The 18,465-nt window shown below is 36.2% G+C and overlaps 1 protein-coding gene across 4 annotated transcripts in view; it reads right to left on the bottom strand.

Moving 5' to 3' along the window:
- Positions 1 to 18,465, bottom strand: part of MIPOL1 (mirror-image polydactyly 1) — a 213,822-nt gene that overhangs the window by 96,576 nt on the left and 98,781 nt on the right. For all 4 annotated transcript variants that reach the window (XM_072427689.1, XM_072427692.1, XM_072427691.1 and 1 more), the window contains one exon: positions 18,044 to 18,214. In XM_072427689.1, the coding sequence (XP_072283790.1) occupies positions 18,044 to 18,214 (171 nt within the window). The remainder of the gene's footprint in view (positions 1 to 18,043; positions 18,215 to 18,465) is intronic.

Raw genomic sequence — 18,465 nt, 5'->3', positions numbered from 1 at the left:
ATAACATGCCAAAGATGTATTTCTGTAGACTCGTAAAGTTACTGAAAAGTTTAATTCAAGCTCATGAGCAATAAAACTCAATGCTCTGTTTAAAGACAAGTAGCTGCAGAATGCTAAACAGTTTCATGTGCCAAGCACTTCCTTTTGACACTCTAGGGTATGAAGCCATTTAGAGAAACCTGGTCAAAGCATAAATGTACACTCCGTGTAAAGAAAAAACAAACGTTCAAACTGTTGTTTCCAAAGGAACCAAATGATTTGTAGTGTTTTAACAAGACCTAATCCGTCTTGTGATAAGGTTGTTTGTAAACCATTCTGTGAGTAAATGTCATTTATCCTAAAGCCTTTTTCATTTTTGTGACTGCTATTGTATACCTGTAACAGTGCCATTCCATTTCCAGGTGTAGCAGACTGGGAAATCACCCACACGGACCCATTACTTGTGTTCAGGGCTCATGGCCTGGTAACATGGGTGTGCCTACACCTGCCCAGTCATGGTGACTGATATGCTGGTACAAAAGAATGCAACTCAGTGACCTGCTGTACCTCATTAAGTGAGTCAGAATACTTGGCTATCAACAGAGAGCTGTGGTTGTAATTGAACTGATATTCTGCATAGAGTTGGCTGCAAGCTGCATGCCTCCTAACAAATCCATTATCAAAAAAAAACAACTGCATGCAGTGACCAGTATATGCTTGACTGGTATCAACTCATGTATATTATACAAAGCACATCTAGAATATGACAAAATGTTAGAGCTAATTTTTCTAAAGGATCACCCATTTTTATTTTTTTAAATGACTGTTTTTTGGATTTTAGATAAAGTAACAAGTGGCTAAACCACTGCCATGGTAATAAATAGACAAAAGTGGATGTCCCTGACAAGAACACAGACAACACAGACTACCCTTTAACCCTCTATCCAAAACTTTAAAAAAAAGTTTTTGTTTATCAACACTTTAATTATTCCTGCCACAATTACATACTATTATTATGACATTGAAGTATATTTCTCCCACACCCAGGTCTTTGCAATATGTAACTCTATAAAGTGTCTGTGGTTGAAGGTTAGCCAGGTGTCTCAATCTATAATACATTGCAAGCTTAAGCTCTGGTAGGATCTTAATAAATATAATAGGTTTGTACTGATGCCAAAAACTAAAAAAAATATCAAACCCTGTCTCAGAAAATTTTCCCCAGCACTAATGCAGTATTCTCCCCAGTTCTTTTTTCTTTGAGCTGGGTGGAAAGAAGGTGGTGGCCCTGTATTGTGACCCAACTTTTCAGTTTTTCCGTGTGTTTACTGAAAAGTGCCGGGTGGTGCACCCAGCTAAAAGGGGCTTGGGAGAACACTGTAATGTCTACCTAAGACTTAATCCAACACAGATTTTACCTATAGCCTGAACCAAGCTCTTTTATACACTTTGAGTTTTCACTGAAAGCTTTACCCTTAACACTCAACCTGACCCTTACTCTTAATCTTCCCTCTGTCAGAACCCATTAACACTGACCTCCCCCACCCTAAACCAAGACCTGTAATCCTTCATACTAAACTAATGTATCCTCTAAACAAAGCCCCAACAGTAAAAATGGGACAACTGTTCTGTACACTTCCTTTGTCCTGTCATTGGAACAGCACTTGTGATGACAGCTCCCTACTGGCAAAGCTTTAAGTACCTTGATTGCCACACATATTCCACATCTACTATACTTACAAATTCTGCATCAGAAAGCTGTTTTAAACTACATAATGGAGACATATTGGATTTTTGGGTAGTGATTTGAACTTGGTATTATTAAAGCTCTCCAAGACTAGAGAATATACACTTTCATTAGTGAACCTGGGTGACCTAGGAAACCTGGAATGGATCTGGTTCAGGACTTAAAATATTTGCTAACAAATAGTAAATGACTTTTAAGAAATCCATTGCAGGTTTGCTAGATCACCCAGGTTCACTGATGAAAGTGAATCTACTTTATAAAATCACGCCCTTTGTATCTATTTAGATGCCTGCAGAGGATTTTATTTCAATACAAGTAGAGTTGCTCTTTATCTACTTCGCAGGTTTCAGGTAATAGTATATATACCTAAGCACAAGTATTTATTCCAGAAGATGGCTATCCCTATAAAATGTTTATTATGTAGTAGGTTATAGCCCTGTAATCATCTGATTTCCATTGGTTCTGGTATAGTTTACAGATAAGCAGTGATTAGAAATGTATATGCCAGAATGTAGCGTGAGAGTAAATGGAGTATGGAAAAGGAGATAACAAGAGAGATAATAGTAACGGAAGAGATAGGCAGCAACAGACTAAATGAAATCTGCTATCATTCTTCACTCTTGGGTTTCACCTGTTGCTGGGTTTTATAAATGTTATTAATCACTTCACAGGTATGAATAATGCGACCAGTAAGAATGGCCAGGCCAGATAATCCTGGCATCTGACATAAAAATAAGCATTTAGCTTTCTATTCATTGTTTTCTTTACATAAAAAACAAAATATGTTTGAAGTATGAAGGATTCAGACGTACAAACCAGAAACAAACTTGCAATTGTACAAACAAATTTGCAATTGTAATTTTTTCTGGGGAAAAAACGAAATACTACCTGCAACCTTCATTACTAATTGCTAGGACCATATTTAAAAATTCGAACTTTTCTTAATATGTCTCTCAGCTCCCCTTCTATATTGCACAAGGAGGAGACTGGTAAACAAAAAAGTTCAGATCTATACCAATAAAATATAAAAAAGAACCATTTACTATTTTTGTGTATTTCTTTAACATACATTTTCAATGCGTTGACAGAGTAAATGAGCTTATGAGACTTGTAGAATGTAAAGCAATGTATGATAACATTTTGAGGCTTACATTTCCTGTTGATCCGCTTGGTTGTACTTCTCTACTTTCCCCTCTGATAGACTTAGATCGTGTCTGTTCTGCTTTTTGTTTTGCTTTTCTGCTTTTTTGGCCATCATGCCCAGGTACCCATATATGTATTCAATGTCCCCCCTCATCTCCTTTTACCCCCTGCTTTTTACTGTTGTCTTGTTATTTACTGCATGAATCACAGCCAAAAAATAGGGAGGGGGTAATGTACTTTGACCATTGCAATCTATTGTGTTACTAACCTTGGGTTTTTTTTGGTCAATATCACAACTGTGTTGATTTGCTCTTTATGGTTGTAATTTATTCTTTACTTCCTTTAAATATTGGTTATAGAGTATTATTATTAAAAATTGCTATTAAAAACAGATTTACCCATTACAGATTTAGACAACAAGCATAAGTGTTTTAAAATAAGCCTCCAGTCAGCAAATCATAGCTGGACGAGGAGGGGAGCATGTATATGTGCCCACAGAGAACGTACATACAGAAAAAAGTAATATCAAGCCCAAGACTAATCAGTCTGATTTCCTGCTCTGTTATGCAGTTTGCAGAATGTGGATAAGACAAATCGAACCCCACTCAAAAAAAACATTAAAAGGTAAACAAGGTCACCCCAGATGATGAAGAATATATTTTGCTAGGTTTTTAGGGGATGATCTAACAGAGTAATACTTTCCTTTTTCCATGCCAAGGTCTGGGACAGCCATTTGTTTTCCTGTGCCTCTGCTCTCCAGTGATAAAACCCCAACATGCTTCCCCAGTTAGAATTCCAACTCTTACTGCCATCCCCCAAATGACAAATACCAACCATATCGAAAAAAGTTGATGTTTGCATACAATGAATGTGGAACAGAAGTTTGCAATTTACATCAAGACGTGCAGCTTTAATTCCATATTTTATCAACTAAGAAAATTCAGATAAAAAGTAGGGTGACAAAGGCCTTTCTTGGTCTTTTCATCTTGCTCTGAAGTAACCTGTCTGAGTTGAGTGGAACTAGCACCTTATTTCAATCAAATATTTCTTTTGAGCCTAAGCAAAACATTATGTAGGTCACGATATGTCTCATTTACTAAAGAGGTAATGAACAATTATTTTTAATTTTTATATACAAAATAAATCAGGATTTTTTAGGCAGGAAATGGGGGGGGGGGGGGCGTCGGAAAGGTAAACTAAAGAAACATTTTTTATGTAAAGGAAACTTAAAATGTTTAGGTGGTCAAGTCAAATTACATATTATTAAAGTGTAAACTTCTTAAAAAATAATTTAGTTTCTGTAAGTGACTGGTGTATGATATGGAATGGGACCATCAATGTGGAGATCAGAAGTGCTGGGAATTGTAGTTCTAAAGTGCCAGAAGAAATGTCAGATAGGTTGGTTATACAGGGACAGGAGAGACACCAGTGGGGTATATAGCAATTTCTACTGCACATCCAAAACAGATGCCAGTGGGACATGCTAGGACTGTGCAGTACAGACGTAAGTAATGTAATACTCTGTAAGATCAGGGTGATGCATATTCTAATTTCTAATAAAGGAAATTACACATGTAAATGTTTGCACATATGCATATTAACCATTATTTATTAAAACAAAAAACAATAATTCTAATAATAAACTAAAAGAAAACTTAGGAATCAAATAATTTGTTGGGCAACTGGGCAACTGTGATTGTCCTCAAGATCCCTAGCTGTGATGGTTTACATAAAAAAAGAGGGTAAAGGAGTAATTCTGCCCCTTCATCCTAGTGGAACTGGAGCTGGGAAGGAGCCAAGTATTGCCTGGAGCAGTGGAAACCAGTTCCTGTACAGCAGGATGTAAAAGTAGACTCTGTTCTGCCAAGTCCGTTACACTATCAGGCAACTTTGTCACTATTAAAGTTGCTTGACAACAGTTTTAACAGCAAGCTGAAAATAGTACCTGGTTTATTAAAATTCTTGGATTAAAAAGCCCTAACACAATTGAAGAAGGTAAAAGTCCTAACACAATTGAAAGGCTGCCAAAAAATTCCAAACTTTTTAAATTTAACCTTACCATAGTACCCGGATTCAACTGAAACACTCTAGGGCTTTTTCAATAAAATAAATACAATTAATGGGAAATCCAAAAGCGTCAGCAACTGATTAAAATTGTATTTTATTGTAGAAAAAAATTGCTAGCAGATACATTTGGATAGGCTGAAATGGACTACCACGCTTTGTTTTTGACCATTGCTCTTTCTAAACTAAACATACCGATTTGTGGCTAAAAGTATGTTGTAGGTTTTACTGTATTTAAAATCAAAAGCTCAGTCTTGATGACTCTCTAGATCCATCTCCAGAACAAAAGAGAAGCAGATGTAATCTGCTGGCCCTAAATTCCCCTGTAATGGCAGCACAGAGACAGGGTTTTTCTACTGACCCATGACTTCCATGGGCAGCCTTACTAACACTTGGGAACAAGTAGAATGGAATAGGTCTGTACTTATCAGCACTGCCCTGATTTCAAGTTTACCCTGGCACAAAAGAGATCATCTAAAGTTATATATACACTGGGTTTGCACTTTCAAGTAAAATAATATACCTGCTATACACCTGTTCAATGCATTGCTGTATGTTACCTTGAGGATGTTAACATTTGTTGCATTATAGACCCCTAAATTAGACAAATACAATTTTTTAGTTCAGATCTGTGTGTTGTGCAGATGTAAGTTAATTCCTACTAACTTGTGTATTGGGGTGCATTAGCAGAAAGAATAGAGTAGAATGCACATTTGAGAAGTCAGGTATATTGTATGGTACCTAATACACAGATTTGTCTAGATATGCAATTCTCTGCATGATGTCAATCTGGGAAAGAGAGGGACCAATCAAGGGGGTTGTAATGCAATGCATGTGTATTGTCAGAGAAAAGCTAACAGGACAAGGGTACAAGGATTGTTCAATATTCTGCTACTACTGTCCATAGACTGGAGGGTGTGTTAAATATATGACCGTGTAGTCCATCATGCGGGTGTCTGGGTCATGATCAGCTAAAAAGATACTATATATGTATTTCAAGTGTTGATTTTACTGCTTGCACTTCTATTTCACTCATACATGTCTTCAAACAAACTTCGCCGTAACCTGCTATATATATTTTCTTGCAGATGGATAGAATCCTTTGAAAATAGATCAATGTGGTCCAGCATTGCAGGAGCTTATTATTCTCACCTGCCTTCTTCCTGGACTCTGACACCCTGGCATGCCCAGGTTTCTCCTGGTATCTACCCTCTCTCATTTCACCCTTGCTCATTCTAGAACTACATCCTGTGAACTGTTTTCTTGCCATTTTCCATTGGATGTATTCTATTGAAGTGCTTATGTTTAATTCTTCTTGTGATCTGTTTATTAAAAAAGAAATCCAATACATTTGTGAAAGGGGTTGGCCAGGGGCAGTAATAATGGAGAAGAAATGGCTAGATAATGTAAGATGTTCTGTCTAATAAGGAGGCTGTATCTGACCTTTATGCAACTCATATTCCGAGAGGCTCATAGTCTGCATTGAAATCAGAGTAAACAATTTCAGTATGGGAGAGGAATCTGTACAGCTGTGCAAGATAGAAGGTAAGGAAAGAGTTCAGAAGTAAAGCTTCCGTGGGACCCACATATTTCAAGGTCACCCCAAATTACAGATGTTTCTGAGTACAACTTTAGGAAATATATTGAAGGCTGAATGTCAGCAAAATAACTGTATATATGTGCATTACGCAAAGACATATTACATTATAACCCAAACCCATACATACATATATTACATTATATACCCAAACATAACATACATTATATCTTCTCATGTAATTAATATTTCTAGCTGTCTGAACCATAATTATGTAATCTTTACAAGGTTGCCCAGAACAATTCTTACATATAATACATATAATGTGCAGTTCCTACAAAGATTTTATGCCTGCCAATACTTTTCTTCAGTTGAATTTTTGAATTGCTGTGCTGACTTTGTAATGAATACTGATGGTATAACAGTGTTGCTTGCCAGCAATTCTTCTGTGGTCTTTGAATGACAACATAAAACTTTTACTTGGGGTTTCTGGGCAACCCCAAAAACCCTAATTCTGTATTTATCTTTTTCCCATTTAAATCTACTGTGGTTTCTCAGCTACTTGAAATAAAGCAAAACTTACGCTACGAATCATAAAGATATTTGGATGATAATAAACACATTTCGGTTCAAATGTGAAAGCCAGCTGTCAAAGCTAGGCACTACAATGTTTCCCCAGAAATGCCAGTTAGAAAAGGTACCAAAAGACTCTGGACAGAAAGACTGTCATATATCCACAAGAAGGTCCAGAATCAAACAGACCCCCCCCCCCAAAAAAAAGTACAAACTGAGGGAAATACACAAATCATGATGCAATGGGCCTGATTTATTAAAGCTCCCCAAGGCTGGAGAGGATACACTTTCATCAGTGAAGCTGGATGATGCAGCAAACCTGCAATGGATCTGATCCAGGATTAAAATATATTCTAACAAACAGCAAATGATTTGGGGAAATCTATTCAAGGTTTTTCTGAATCACCCAGCTTCAGCCTTGGAAAGCTTTGATAAATCAGGCCCAGTATCTCTGTTTGTGCTAGCACATACAATAGGAATCATCAAGCCCATAAATACTTACATCAGATGCTCAATTCACAAAGCTTTATTACATAGGTAAAGATCTTTAGATCTTTAACCAAGTGCCTATAAATTTCTGTATCAGAAATGGCAGATGACTAGGTTCTAAAAAAAAAAAGTTGATAAATTAATTTAACTAGAATATGTAGAAACCCACTTCTCTGCACCTGCTTTTTGCACCCTCTGTACAATGCTATGCCTTGAGAGCTTGAGCAGTAGATTGGAGCTTTATGACTGTCTCAAACAAGAATTGGTGCATAAAACAGACTTTATATAGTTAACAATAGTAATCATCTGACAAAATTTATTCAGATTGATCTACATTACCAACTGTATATCTGTACAGCATGCATAATGCCAATAGATGAGAGACTCAGTTAAAATTGTCTAATGCATAAAGTGAGTATTTAACATAAGTATACACCTGAAGCCATATTCCAAAAGTATGGGTTGGTGGAGATGGATTCAAAAGTAGTTTAGTTTCTCAGTGTGAGGGGAAGAACATATCATGAAGTGAGTCTGTTTAGAGAGCTCGATAACAACTTCAGCCTTCAGAGTCAAGTAAACAGTGGAAAGAACTGGGACAACAACTGTTCAACAAGTTTACCACACTAAAAGTTTAGAAGAACAATGGCATTTATTTTAACAGAGAACTACAACAACAAGGCAACAAGTGTATGGGGAGCCATAGAACTCTTCTTTTAGTATACATTAAACAACAGTAATACCCAACAAAATTCATTCAGATTGATATACCTACTGTATATCTACACAGCATACATAATGTCAATAGATGAACAATATACCTAAACCTACATAACTATACCATATTCCAAAATTGTCTAATGCATAAAGTGAACATTTCACATCAGTGAACTCCTTGAAAACATAGGAAGTATTGAATATGAACCATCAGGGGAGCTACTGAAGTTAAAATAGTCGACCAAAGTTATGTGGGCAACTCAAATTTTTTAAGCTCAGTAATTCCAGTGAAAAGAACTGCTAGTACTACGGCATACAAAAATATGTAAAGCAGTGGTTGGATAAATATGGAACTTGAGCGGCCTTTACTAAGTTATGATCTTAAGCCTTATACATTTTTTGGGGTTGATTTGGAACACCAATTTTGAGCTAGATTATCTCACCCATTAGCAGTACCTGACCTCACAATTCCACAATTGGCTGAATAGGCACATCTTCCCTACGGACACATTGCAAAGTCTTTTTAGAAGTCTTCCCAGAAGAGTTAAGGGTGTTATAGCATTAGAAGGGTGATCTATATTAGATATAGAGATATCCATCAAGCTCAAAGAGAGGGTACATCAGGTGGTAACTAACTTTGACAATAAAATGTATAATATACACGATAAAGTTTGAAGTTTGCAAAAACTAACTTCTTTACTGTTCATTATTTTACTGAACTAAGTACGGCTTGATATGATTTTTTCTACAAGTCTACCATAGTGTACACAATACCAACACGTGTTCTGTTATTACACAGCACACAGGCCATCAATCACCACAACAGATAGGAATAATAAGTTTAACACCGTGAATTACCCGTCACAATCTTAAGTGGCCATCATCATTAATCACTTCTGTGCAACGTGACGTGGCCTTTACGCCTCAACATGAGAATGTGGATGTTGAAGGGGATTACCAAAATGAAAAACAGAGACTGCCCTGAGCATATACAAACAATAACATAATGGAAAACTGTAAAAAGTACAAAACATACGGCCACTTTTCCTACAAACAAATGTAGTTTTTATCAAAGATTTGTGTGTTGAATTTCAGTTATGAAAGTGATCTTTTAGATAAAATATATTTTGTATATCAGGTTGAATTAGTACCTTTGGAATACAGGTCAAACATCCTTGAAGCATATGAAATGGAAAGAGAAGATATAATGTTCAGATATTAAAAAAGAATGAAATCTATGTACGTAAATAATATATAAGAGGAAAGTATGAGAAGTGGAAGATGTAAATGGTATTACCAATAATGCCAGTGTACATGTGTATCATGTTTAATGCCTTTAAAACGTATTAAGTAATTAAAAGTATGAAGCCAAACTGAAAGACAAGTGTAGGCAAACTAAGGTGCCAGAATATATGTTTTGTTTTCCAGGTCAACTGTCTAGTGTTTTAGAAGATCCATTCAAACTGCTGGAAAGTTGGTATATTCTATTCAGGATGATGATGATAATGGGCCTTGTTTATTAAAGTTCTTCAAAACCAAAAAAGACAGACTATCATGGGAGAACCTGGGTAATCCAGCAAACCTGGAATCTATTTCTTAAAAAAAACATTTGCTTATTGTTGACATATGTTTCAAACCTGGACCAGATCCATTACAAGTTTGCTGGATCTCCCAGGTTTATCAATCACGGTCTTGGAGAACTTTAATAATTCTGGCCTAATGGGTCTATGGCTTGCTTTTTACAGATTTTACTGTTTTCAGATAAAGATTGTAAGGATTCTAGGCATAAAATAGGGAAACCATTATTTGCACACATTCCTAAAGAGCACCTGATCTTCGAAAGTTAGGATTTGTTATCTTAAAGTAAACATGTAAGGATGTTATTGGATATAAGCAGTAACCTAACAAAATGTACTTTTTGCCAAAATTCCTCCACTCCTGTGCCATTCCTGTGCCTAGGCTGTGCCTTCAAGTCTCATAAGTGTCATATCTCCTATATACTGCTGTCCATAACTGCTAGTCCTCTGAGATTTGGTGATGTTCACCAATATCCTTGCTGAAGGCAAAGCTGAACCGAAGGACCTGCAGTGCAAGGATATTGCTGGGTCTTTTTTAACCATTTTGTTTCTGTGCTTACTTCATTTCTCAGTGCGCTGCCTAAATATTTTACAATCAGTCATCAGAACACCAGCAATCAGGGAGTCACTACCAAGATGACTTCCACTTCCACTCAGAGACACAAGGTCTGATTTATTAAAGCTCTCTAAGGCTGGAGAGGATACACTTTCATCAATGAAGCTGAGTGATTCAACAAACCTTGAATGGATTTCCTCAAAGTCATTTGCTGTTTGTTAGCAAATATTTTCAATCCTGGATCAGATCCAGTCCAGGGTTGCTGCATTACCGAGCTTTACTGATGAAAGTGTATTCTCTCCATTCTGGACCTTCTTGTGGATATATAACCTTTTGGTACTTTTTGCTACTTGTTTCACTCTGTGGGCCTGATTGAATAGCTCTCGAAGGCTGGAAAGGATACACTTTTATCAGTGAAGTTAGGTGATCCAGCAAACCTGGAATGGATCTGGTCCAGGATTCAAAACATTTGCTAGCAAATAGCAAAGGACTATGGAGAAATCCATTCCAGGTTTGCTGGATCACCTAACTTCACTGTAAAAAGTGTATCCCCCCCAGCCTTGGAGAGCTTTATTAAAACAGGCCCACAGAGTGAAACAAGGCATGTAATGGAGAAAAAGTCAGCTGAATGGAGCGGAAATACAGTCTTGATCAATAATCCTTTGTCCTATATCTGTCCTTCTTTAGGTTCAGTTCATGTATTCATATTTACCTTTAGTCTGGTCATTCAAGGTACCTTGTAGAATTTCCAAAGTGCCTATACCCATTTTTGGCTAAAAATGAAGCTGGCTTAGCTATGAGTGCTTTATTGTAATAACTATTCTTGTTTTCATAACTATTGATGAGCCTCTTACAGTGTAATTACACCTAAAAGTAACTCTAGAAGTGTGAACGGACCTACCAAATCAAGGTTAAATTATTGGAGCATTAGGTTTCAGCTGTACGTCTACGCTTCTCCATACCACTGTAATACCAAACTGTATATAATTTTGTTACAAAGGCCAAATGCAAAATGGAAAGTTTCAATTGCACAACCCTTGAAAATGCCAGCTTCTTGGGCATCATCAGTCTTCAATTTGATTTAGGCTCAGGAACTGATCACCTGCTTCTGATGTGGATCACCTGCATCTGATGTGGAAATTTTAACTCTACTTGTGATCTGTTTATTATTGGACTAAAATTTGAGAGAATCCAATCTCAGAGCAACAGGAAGAAAGGGGAAATCTTCCAATCCAAAGACTTTTTCCAGTGATAACTGTCTAACAGAGTTTTTTTCTCATTTTGCTTCCCGTTGTAATTACAGAACAGGAAGTATAAGGAAATCTTTTCAGTATGAGACAGATGGCAGAAAAAAAACTGACAAGGGGTTGAGATCTAGTTTATATATAATTAAATCATTCATAATGGGGCTAAGAAGTATGGGTCGTTGGTTATTACTCAGGTCTAGAGGCTTAATAATAAGTAAATAATAGCAGCTCCAACTTTTTCTTACCTTGACAATCATTTCCTCAATGCCACAGATATAATTCTGCACCAATAAATAATTCTACTTCCCTGACTATTTAGTGTTTACCTCAGGTCAAGGAAAAACTTGATCTGACCGATTTATTTTTTTCACGTATAAAAATATTCCACTAGAAAAGCAATATCAAGCATGGGTGTCTGTATCCTGCAGTGAATCATCCTTAAAAATGGAGTCTTCAGGTCAAATTATTCTCATGTCTGTCTCATAGCTGAGGACCTTTACACCTGAACAGCTCTGCAGGAAATGACTGCATAATTGCACTATAAGATGGAAATCCTTTAGCCAGAGTGCCAAAGACAGCCTAGCCCATGTGATGTTCACGGGATTCCGCTATATCATGGCAGTGAACACAAACATACACACACTTTGGCAAAAGGAAGCCTAGATGGAGTTTTTTTTCCCTTTCGAAGGACGAATGTCAATATTTATCCGTCCTGTAGTAATTTGTTTTTTTATTCGTCTGAAAATATGTGCTTAGAAGGAGCATCAAATATTTGAGTTTATACCTCTGTATTTGTTGATACACTGACATGGTTTAGTTTGCATATTTATATAGTCTTTTGCTGTGACAGATCTCGGCTGAGCACTGCAAGCTTGCAGCCTATCACACAGAGGCACAAGCAGAGATAGCAGTACGGCTGACACAGGATTACAGAACTGAATTGCAGAACTCCGCTAGGAACTATTTTTATCTACACACCAGATCAACCTCAATGCAAAGCAATTCCAGAAAGTATATACAAGTGTTTCTGTAGAGAAAAATAAAGTTTATATTTCTTTTTTATTTAAGAGGTATGAAGGCTACTTTTGGTCTTCAGCATGACATAGCTGTCAATACTGGAGGACAGACATATTTACATCACAACTCGCATTAACTACAACAAATGTTAAAACCGCACAGGCACAATTAACATTTTCAGAATGTTAGCAGAGTATTAGCCCTTTAAGCCTCAGAAATTCTGACAGAATAATTATGTTATCTGGTATTTGGATATATGGACAACTTTGCCATTTTAAATGATAGAGGTTTTAATTATATTAGTTTTCTTAGTTTACACAAGGTGAGGTGACTTCTAATTGAGGATTAGTGAACCTTTTTATGTTACTTATAGTAACCTTTGTTTATTATTGTCTTTTTGCAATACTCTAGCAGGAAAAAAACAAACTTATGAAACAAAGCTGTTGGGTGGAAGATTAAAAAGACAACACAACTTTTATCTGTCAAATACAAGGAGCAACATAACCATAATATGGCAAATGAAAGGAGCAACACAACCTTCAGATGACAGGTGTAAGAAGCAACACAAACTTCAGATTGAAGGTGTAAGAACCATATAAATAGTGAAAGACCAACCTTCCAGTTTTTACATCCATATTTTAATAAACAAAAAAAAAAAAACTCTTGAGATTAACTCAATATTTGGAACTTTAGAGGCCAACCATAATCAAATTGAACATGTAGCTTATCAAAACAAATCTTTATTGGAACAACATTAAAAACATAAATGTTAAAACCATATACAATGTGCGATAGATATAACTAAATACTCCTGTCTAGGTTGCCCACATATATGGGGGAAAACCTTGCTGATTTCAACGCGTTACATGGAATAAATCCGCTTCTTCAGGAAAAGGAGGGGACAGAAATATCTGGTTCCTATGGCACAAATAGCCCCATCTATACAGATGGGATCAGGCAGGGGCAGCAGTGTGGCAACTATAATTTAAAGACATTTTCTGTTTTACTTATCCTTTCAATAATTATCTTTATCAATGGTGATACTGTGATTCACCTCACTATCCATGATTCTCAATCAATTTTATCTTACTTCAATCCCCTCTTGTAGTGTTCAAAGCAATGAGCTTGTGTTGTACTCTGCTGTACTTGTGTTGTATTGTTTTCTGATTCTGAATGGATCCTGTTACTGCTCTGGCGTGCCTGCATACAGCCTCCTCACATGGAATAAATCCCAAGGTGTAAGGAGCAACACAACCTTCAGATGGCACTAGAATGTAAGCTCTTCGGGGCAGGGTCCTCTCCTCCTGTATCACTGTCTGTATTAGTCTGTCATTTGCAACCCCAATTTAATGTACAGCGCTGCGTAATATGTTGGCGCTTTATAAATCCTGTTTAATAAATAATAATAATGGCGGCAGGCGTAAAGAGCAACACAACCTCAGATGGCAGGTGTAAGGAGCAACACAACCTCAGATGTTAGATCTAAGGAGCAGCACTACTGGAATTCATAAGGGCAACAAGAACCAAGTACATAAAATCATGAAGGACTGGTCTGCTATAGGTTAAATCATCCCATTGCTCCCTGTTTCTGTCAATGCTTCGGAAGCAAGGTGTACTGGGTTCACTGCAATTTCCTAAGTGTTCAAGAAGACTTAGGGCCCAGTCACCTGGATTTTCAGCAAGTATAGTAGTGCAAATGTGTAGGTGATAACTGACTTCTAAATTACCTTTAAAAACACAATGCACTACAACACATAGGATCTATTGTGATTCCTATGTTTCATGCAAAAAAAAGTGGATGAATGTGAATAGGATTCTACTGCTGCACCCAAAAAGTCCTGGTAGCTGTGTTCTCTGTAATATAATCTAAAGTTAGGGAGCACTGGAACCCCACTATATTGGATGCAGCAGGTGTGGAAACCACAGAGACCATCAGCAGGGGACTTAAGTTGCCAGTATCCACTAAAAAAAATATTTGTTTTTAGTAGATTAGATATTAAAACATGCATGTAATTCTAAGAATAAATAATGTGATACATTGATATGAAGTCCTTTGTTGGTGCATACTGAATGCTAGGTTTACTTAGAAACCACAATGACTGGAAAAGTTTTCTTTGCTCATAACAGCATACTAGTCACCAAGAGGTTAACACAGGAGCATTTTGGACTTACAATGTGCAGTTTATTTTTAGATTTTTATTCAGGGAGCTATGAAAATATGCACTGCTGTTTTTTCCTGCGCTAGACTGATATGCAAGAAGCAGCGCCCATGCACACAGCTCTGAATACAGAGCTGCTCTGTAGTGCTCACACACACACTGACTGCTGATGACCTGAGCTGCCAGATTAACAGCATTTCAATATAGCACTTTATAGGTCCAAGGTTTAGCACCCTGAAATGACAAATTAATTCAAATCAAACCAGATGCAGCCATAAAGATTTTCTGTAGCACACTATACCTTTATAAAATGTGAAATGTTACATATACTACATAGGAGAACAGCAATATTGACTAAATAGATATAGACATAAACTAAGGAAAAGTAATACATTCAGAACATAATGATAATGATATGATAATATTAGACATTCTGTAGTCATACTAAGATTGTGCTAATGTAATTATTAGGGGATATACGTCTAAAATCTGTTTTTAAAGTCATTTTAAAGAAAGGGGTTCACAAACCTCTATATTAAAATGATCATTTATTAGAGGATAAAAGTAGTAAAATCAAGTAGTATGGGGTTTACTGAAACAGTTCTGATAGATGATGTGTCCCCTATATATAAGAAAATCTCAGAACAGACAATAAGTTTCACTATGTTACTGTTTGTGCAATGCTGACTACAACCTAATTTCACATGTAGTAGCATGAAGTTGTATATAATTAGTGTACAGGTAGATAGAAATATCTGATACTTATATTATATTATAATATATATAACCATACACTTATTATTATTGTTTTTCCACACTTACCTTTCCTACATTGTCAGTGGCCACTTTATCAGAAATATTTGGATTATTGTGTTGACAAGCAAACAGCGAATTCAGTGTCTCAACTCTAAACATAAGCGTACAGAACAGGCTCTTCTGCACAATAACACTTTAATATATGTCTACAGTTTCTCTCTAGAGTGCAATTGTAATATTTAGCTTATTGCTAATTTTTTCAATGTAATGGACACTGAACTGTTTATTCTAAAAATATGTTAATAGTTGTTTTGATTCCCCAGTCAATAATATTAACAAACACATAATATATTTAATTTACATGTCCTTACTTTTTAATTACTCCTTGTTTTAACTGATACAATGATATGCATTTTGCACTCTTATTATAAAATTATACTGTGATGTTATCTTGCTAAATGTTGAATGTGTAGGTCTGATTTCAGTACAAAATACTTTATCTCTAAGAAAGATCCAAAAATAAATTCTAACATTTTCCACCTTATTTAAAACAAACTTATTTAACGTATTTAAAACTTATTAAAAAAAAATAAAAAAAGTTTGGATAAAATAAATTAAACATATATATTCCAATTTAAACCTACATATTCTAAATATAAACATACACACAGGTATTCCAAAGGCAGGCAAAACAACTCTTTTATAAAGCATGGTTTATTTGCTCTAACAAAGCAAAAGAATTCCTTCCCAATTTCCACTTCCCTGGATAAGCACTCTCTGGTGTCATCCCTTATAAAATGTAATACCCAGTTACCCGTTTTCTGTGCATCTAAAAAAGCATTAAACTTTTTCCTAAACAATCTATTGAATGGGCAAAACTACTTCCTGAGGGAGTCTCTTCCTCATTTTACAGACCCTTCCATATGCAGAGATTAAACTTCTTTTCCTCCAGCCATAAAGAGTGCCCCTTTGTCCTTTGCAAAAGCCTTAAAGTGAATAATTTTGAAGTAGTTGTCTAAAAGGAGCATTTATATATTTATACATGGAAATATTGGTAACATTATTCACCTAACTCTGATCTGTTTTTCATATTAATATTTTTTAGATAATAAAAAAGCAATAAATCCTCCCCTATATAGACCACTTGACTCATGAAATGCTGGTCCGACACATCTGCGCTACATCATACACATCTGAAATATGCCAGTCCTAAAAAACAGAAGAGAATGGGCCATCCTGGTTACTATGTTTAATTTTCTCTTTAAAGTCCAGTCCAGGCAAGAAGCTATGTGTGGTTATAAAGGTTTTTTTTTCTGGGTTTCCTGCAAATCGAGGCTGGATTTTTGCTGTGTTTTTTGACAGGACTTGATAAGTGATTTGAATTGAGGCTTAAAGCTAAGAGCAAAATATAAACGGACACTTAGTCAGAAGGGCTGTATATTTCAAAGCAGACCAATCCGTGTTATTGGCATGGTAGATTTATTTAGGGAAGCCAATTAGGCTATTTACAGAAGCTTATTTTCTGCTCGGCTGTGTGGAATTGCTCCTTTAACGACTTGCTGCAGACTGATTCAGTAATTCTGCCTCCTTTTGACGACATTCAGCCTCATTTAAGCTGCCTTGCTACTGGAATTATGGAATTTGGCAGGGTCTACAGGAAGACAAGTGAATGTTTATATTGCCTTAGAAAGGGAAATCAGTTAGCTGTGAGCTGGCAACCTTTGACTACAAAATTCTAAGGTTGCTTTGTACCTGCAAGAGCATCTGTGACCCTATTTTGCAGCACAGGAGAGCGACGGGGCCCGCTCAGCAGTGGAATAGGGATGTCAATCTGCAGACGGGAATCTGAGACATTTCAGGATTAGTCTATGGATGGTGTTTTAACCCTGTCACCGTCAAATTGGTCTAAATCCTAAATTAACCATGAAATCTAGGATTTAATTTTTTTTTAAATTGAGAACTGTGCTTTATATAAAAGAGCAATAATACTTGGAAATGCATGCACTGCTTTATGCATTGTTTTAACATTTACTGTACACTTAAACCAAGGAAACACGCAAATAAATGCATTTTTGCACAAAAAAAGAAATAGATTTATAACTTTTGATGCTTTGAGATATTGTGTTTATTTTAGCACAGGATTTACAGAGCACTGTGGCTTATCAAAAGAGAAAGGTTTGGGGTTCAGAAATTACTCAGAATTTACCACCAAAAGTCCTCTCCCTCTACATCATATCCAAGAATCAGTTTTTTAGTAGAGAATGGAGTGTTGCAGATTTTCCCACACTTCCTGTTTGTCCAATGTGTCTTGTGTCTAATATTTGTGTCTAATATGTCTTGTGTCTAATAATATTCTAAGTTGGTATCATTCCCCACCAAAGACCAAAGTTTTTGAATTGCCATACACTTTAGGTAAAATTTTACTTATATATAAAATCATCCTCATTGTAAAAATACAAGATTAAATTCTTACAGTGCTGCACCTTACCTGTGCACGAGCAACATCTCGCTCTTGTATGACAGCTCCCATTTCCTCAGCCGTGATTTGTTCTCTTCGTTCTCGACTCCTCCTAATACGCTCCAAAATAAGTTCACCATTCTGCTGAATAGCAGTGCCTCCTTCTGCTTCTCCTAATCTGGCAAGAAGCTCCTGAAGAGTCTGAAGAAAATTTTGTTAATATGCAAGACAAACTAAAAACTTGTATTCTTTTTTTTTCTCATTAATCTTCACTCAGTACCCTATATTGAATTGAAATATCACATTTACATAAGTTTTCAGATCCTTTATTTAGTACATAAAAGTTGAAGCACCTTCAGCAGCAATTACAGCCTTATGTCTATTTTGAATATGATGCAACAGGGTTTGATCACCAAGATTAGGGGATTTTCGGCAATTTTTCTTTGCTGCGG

Source organism: Pyxicephalus adspersus, chromosome 12 (genome assembly GCF_032062135.1).
Source record: "Pyxicephalus adspersus chromosome 12, UCB_Pads_2.0, whole genome shotgun sequence".
Lineage (NCBI taxonomy): Eukaryota > Metazoa > Chordata > Amphibia > Anura > Pyxicephalidae > Pyxicephalus > Pyxicephalus adspersus.
The sequence above is the reverse complement of the archived record's forward strand: the minus strand, read 5'-3'. Positions and strand labels throughout refer to the sequence as shown.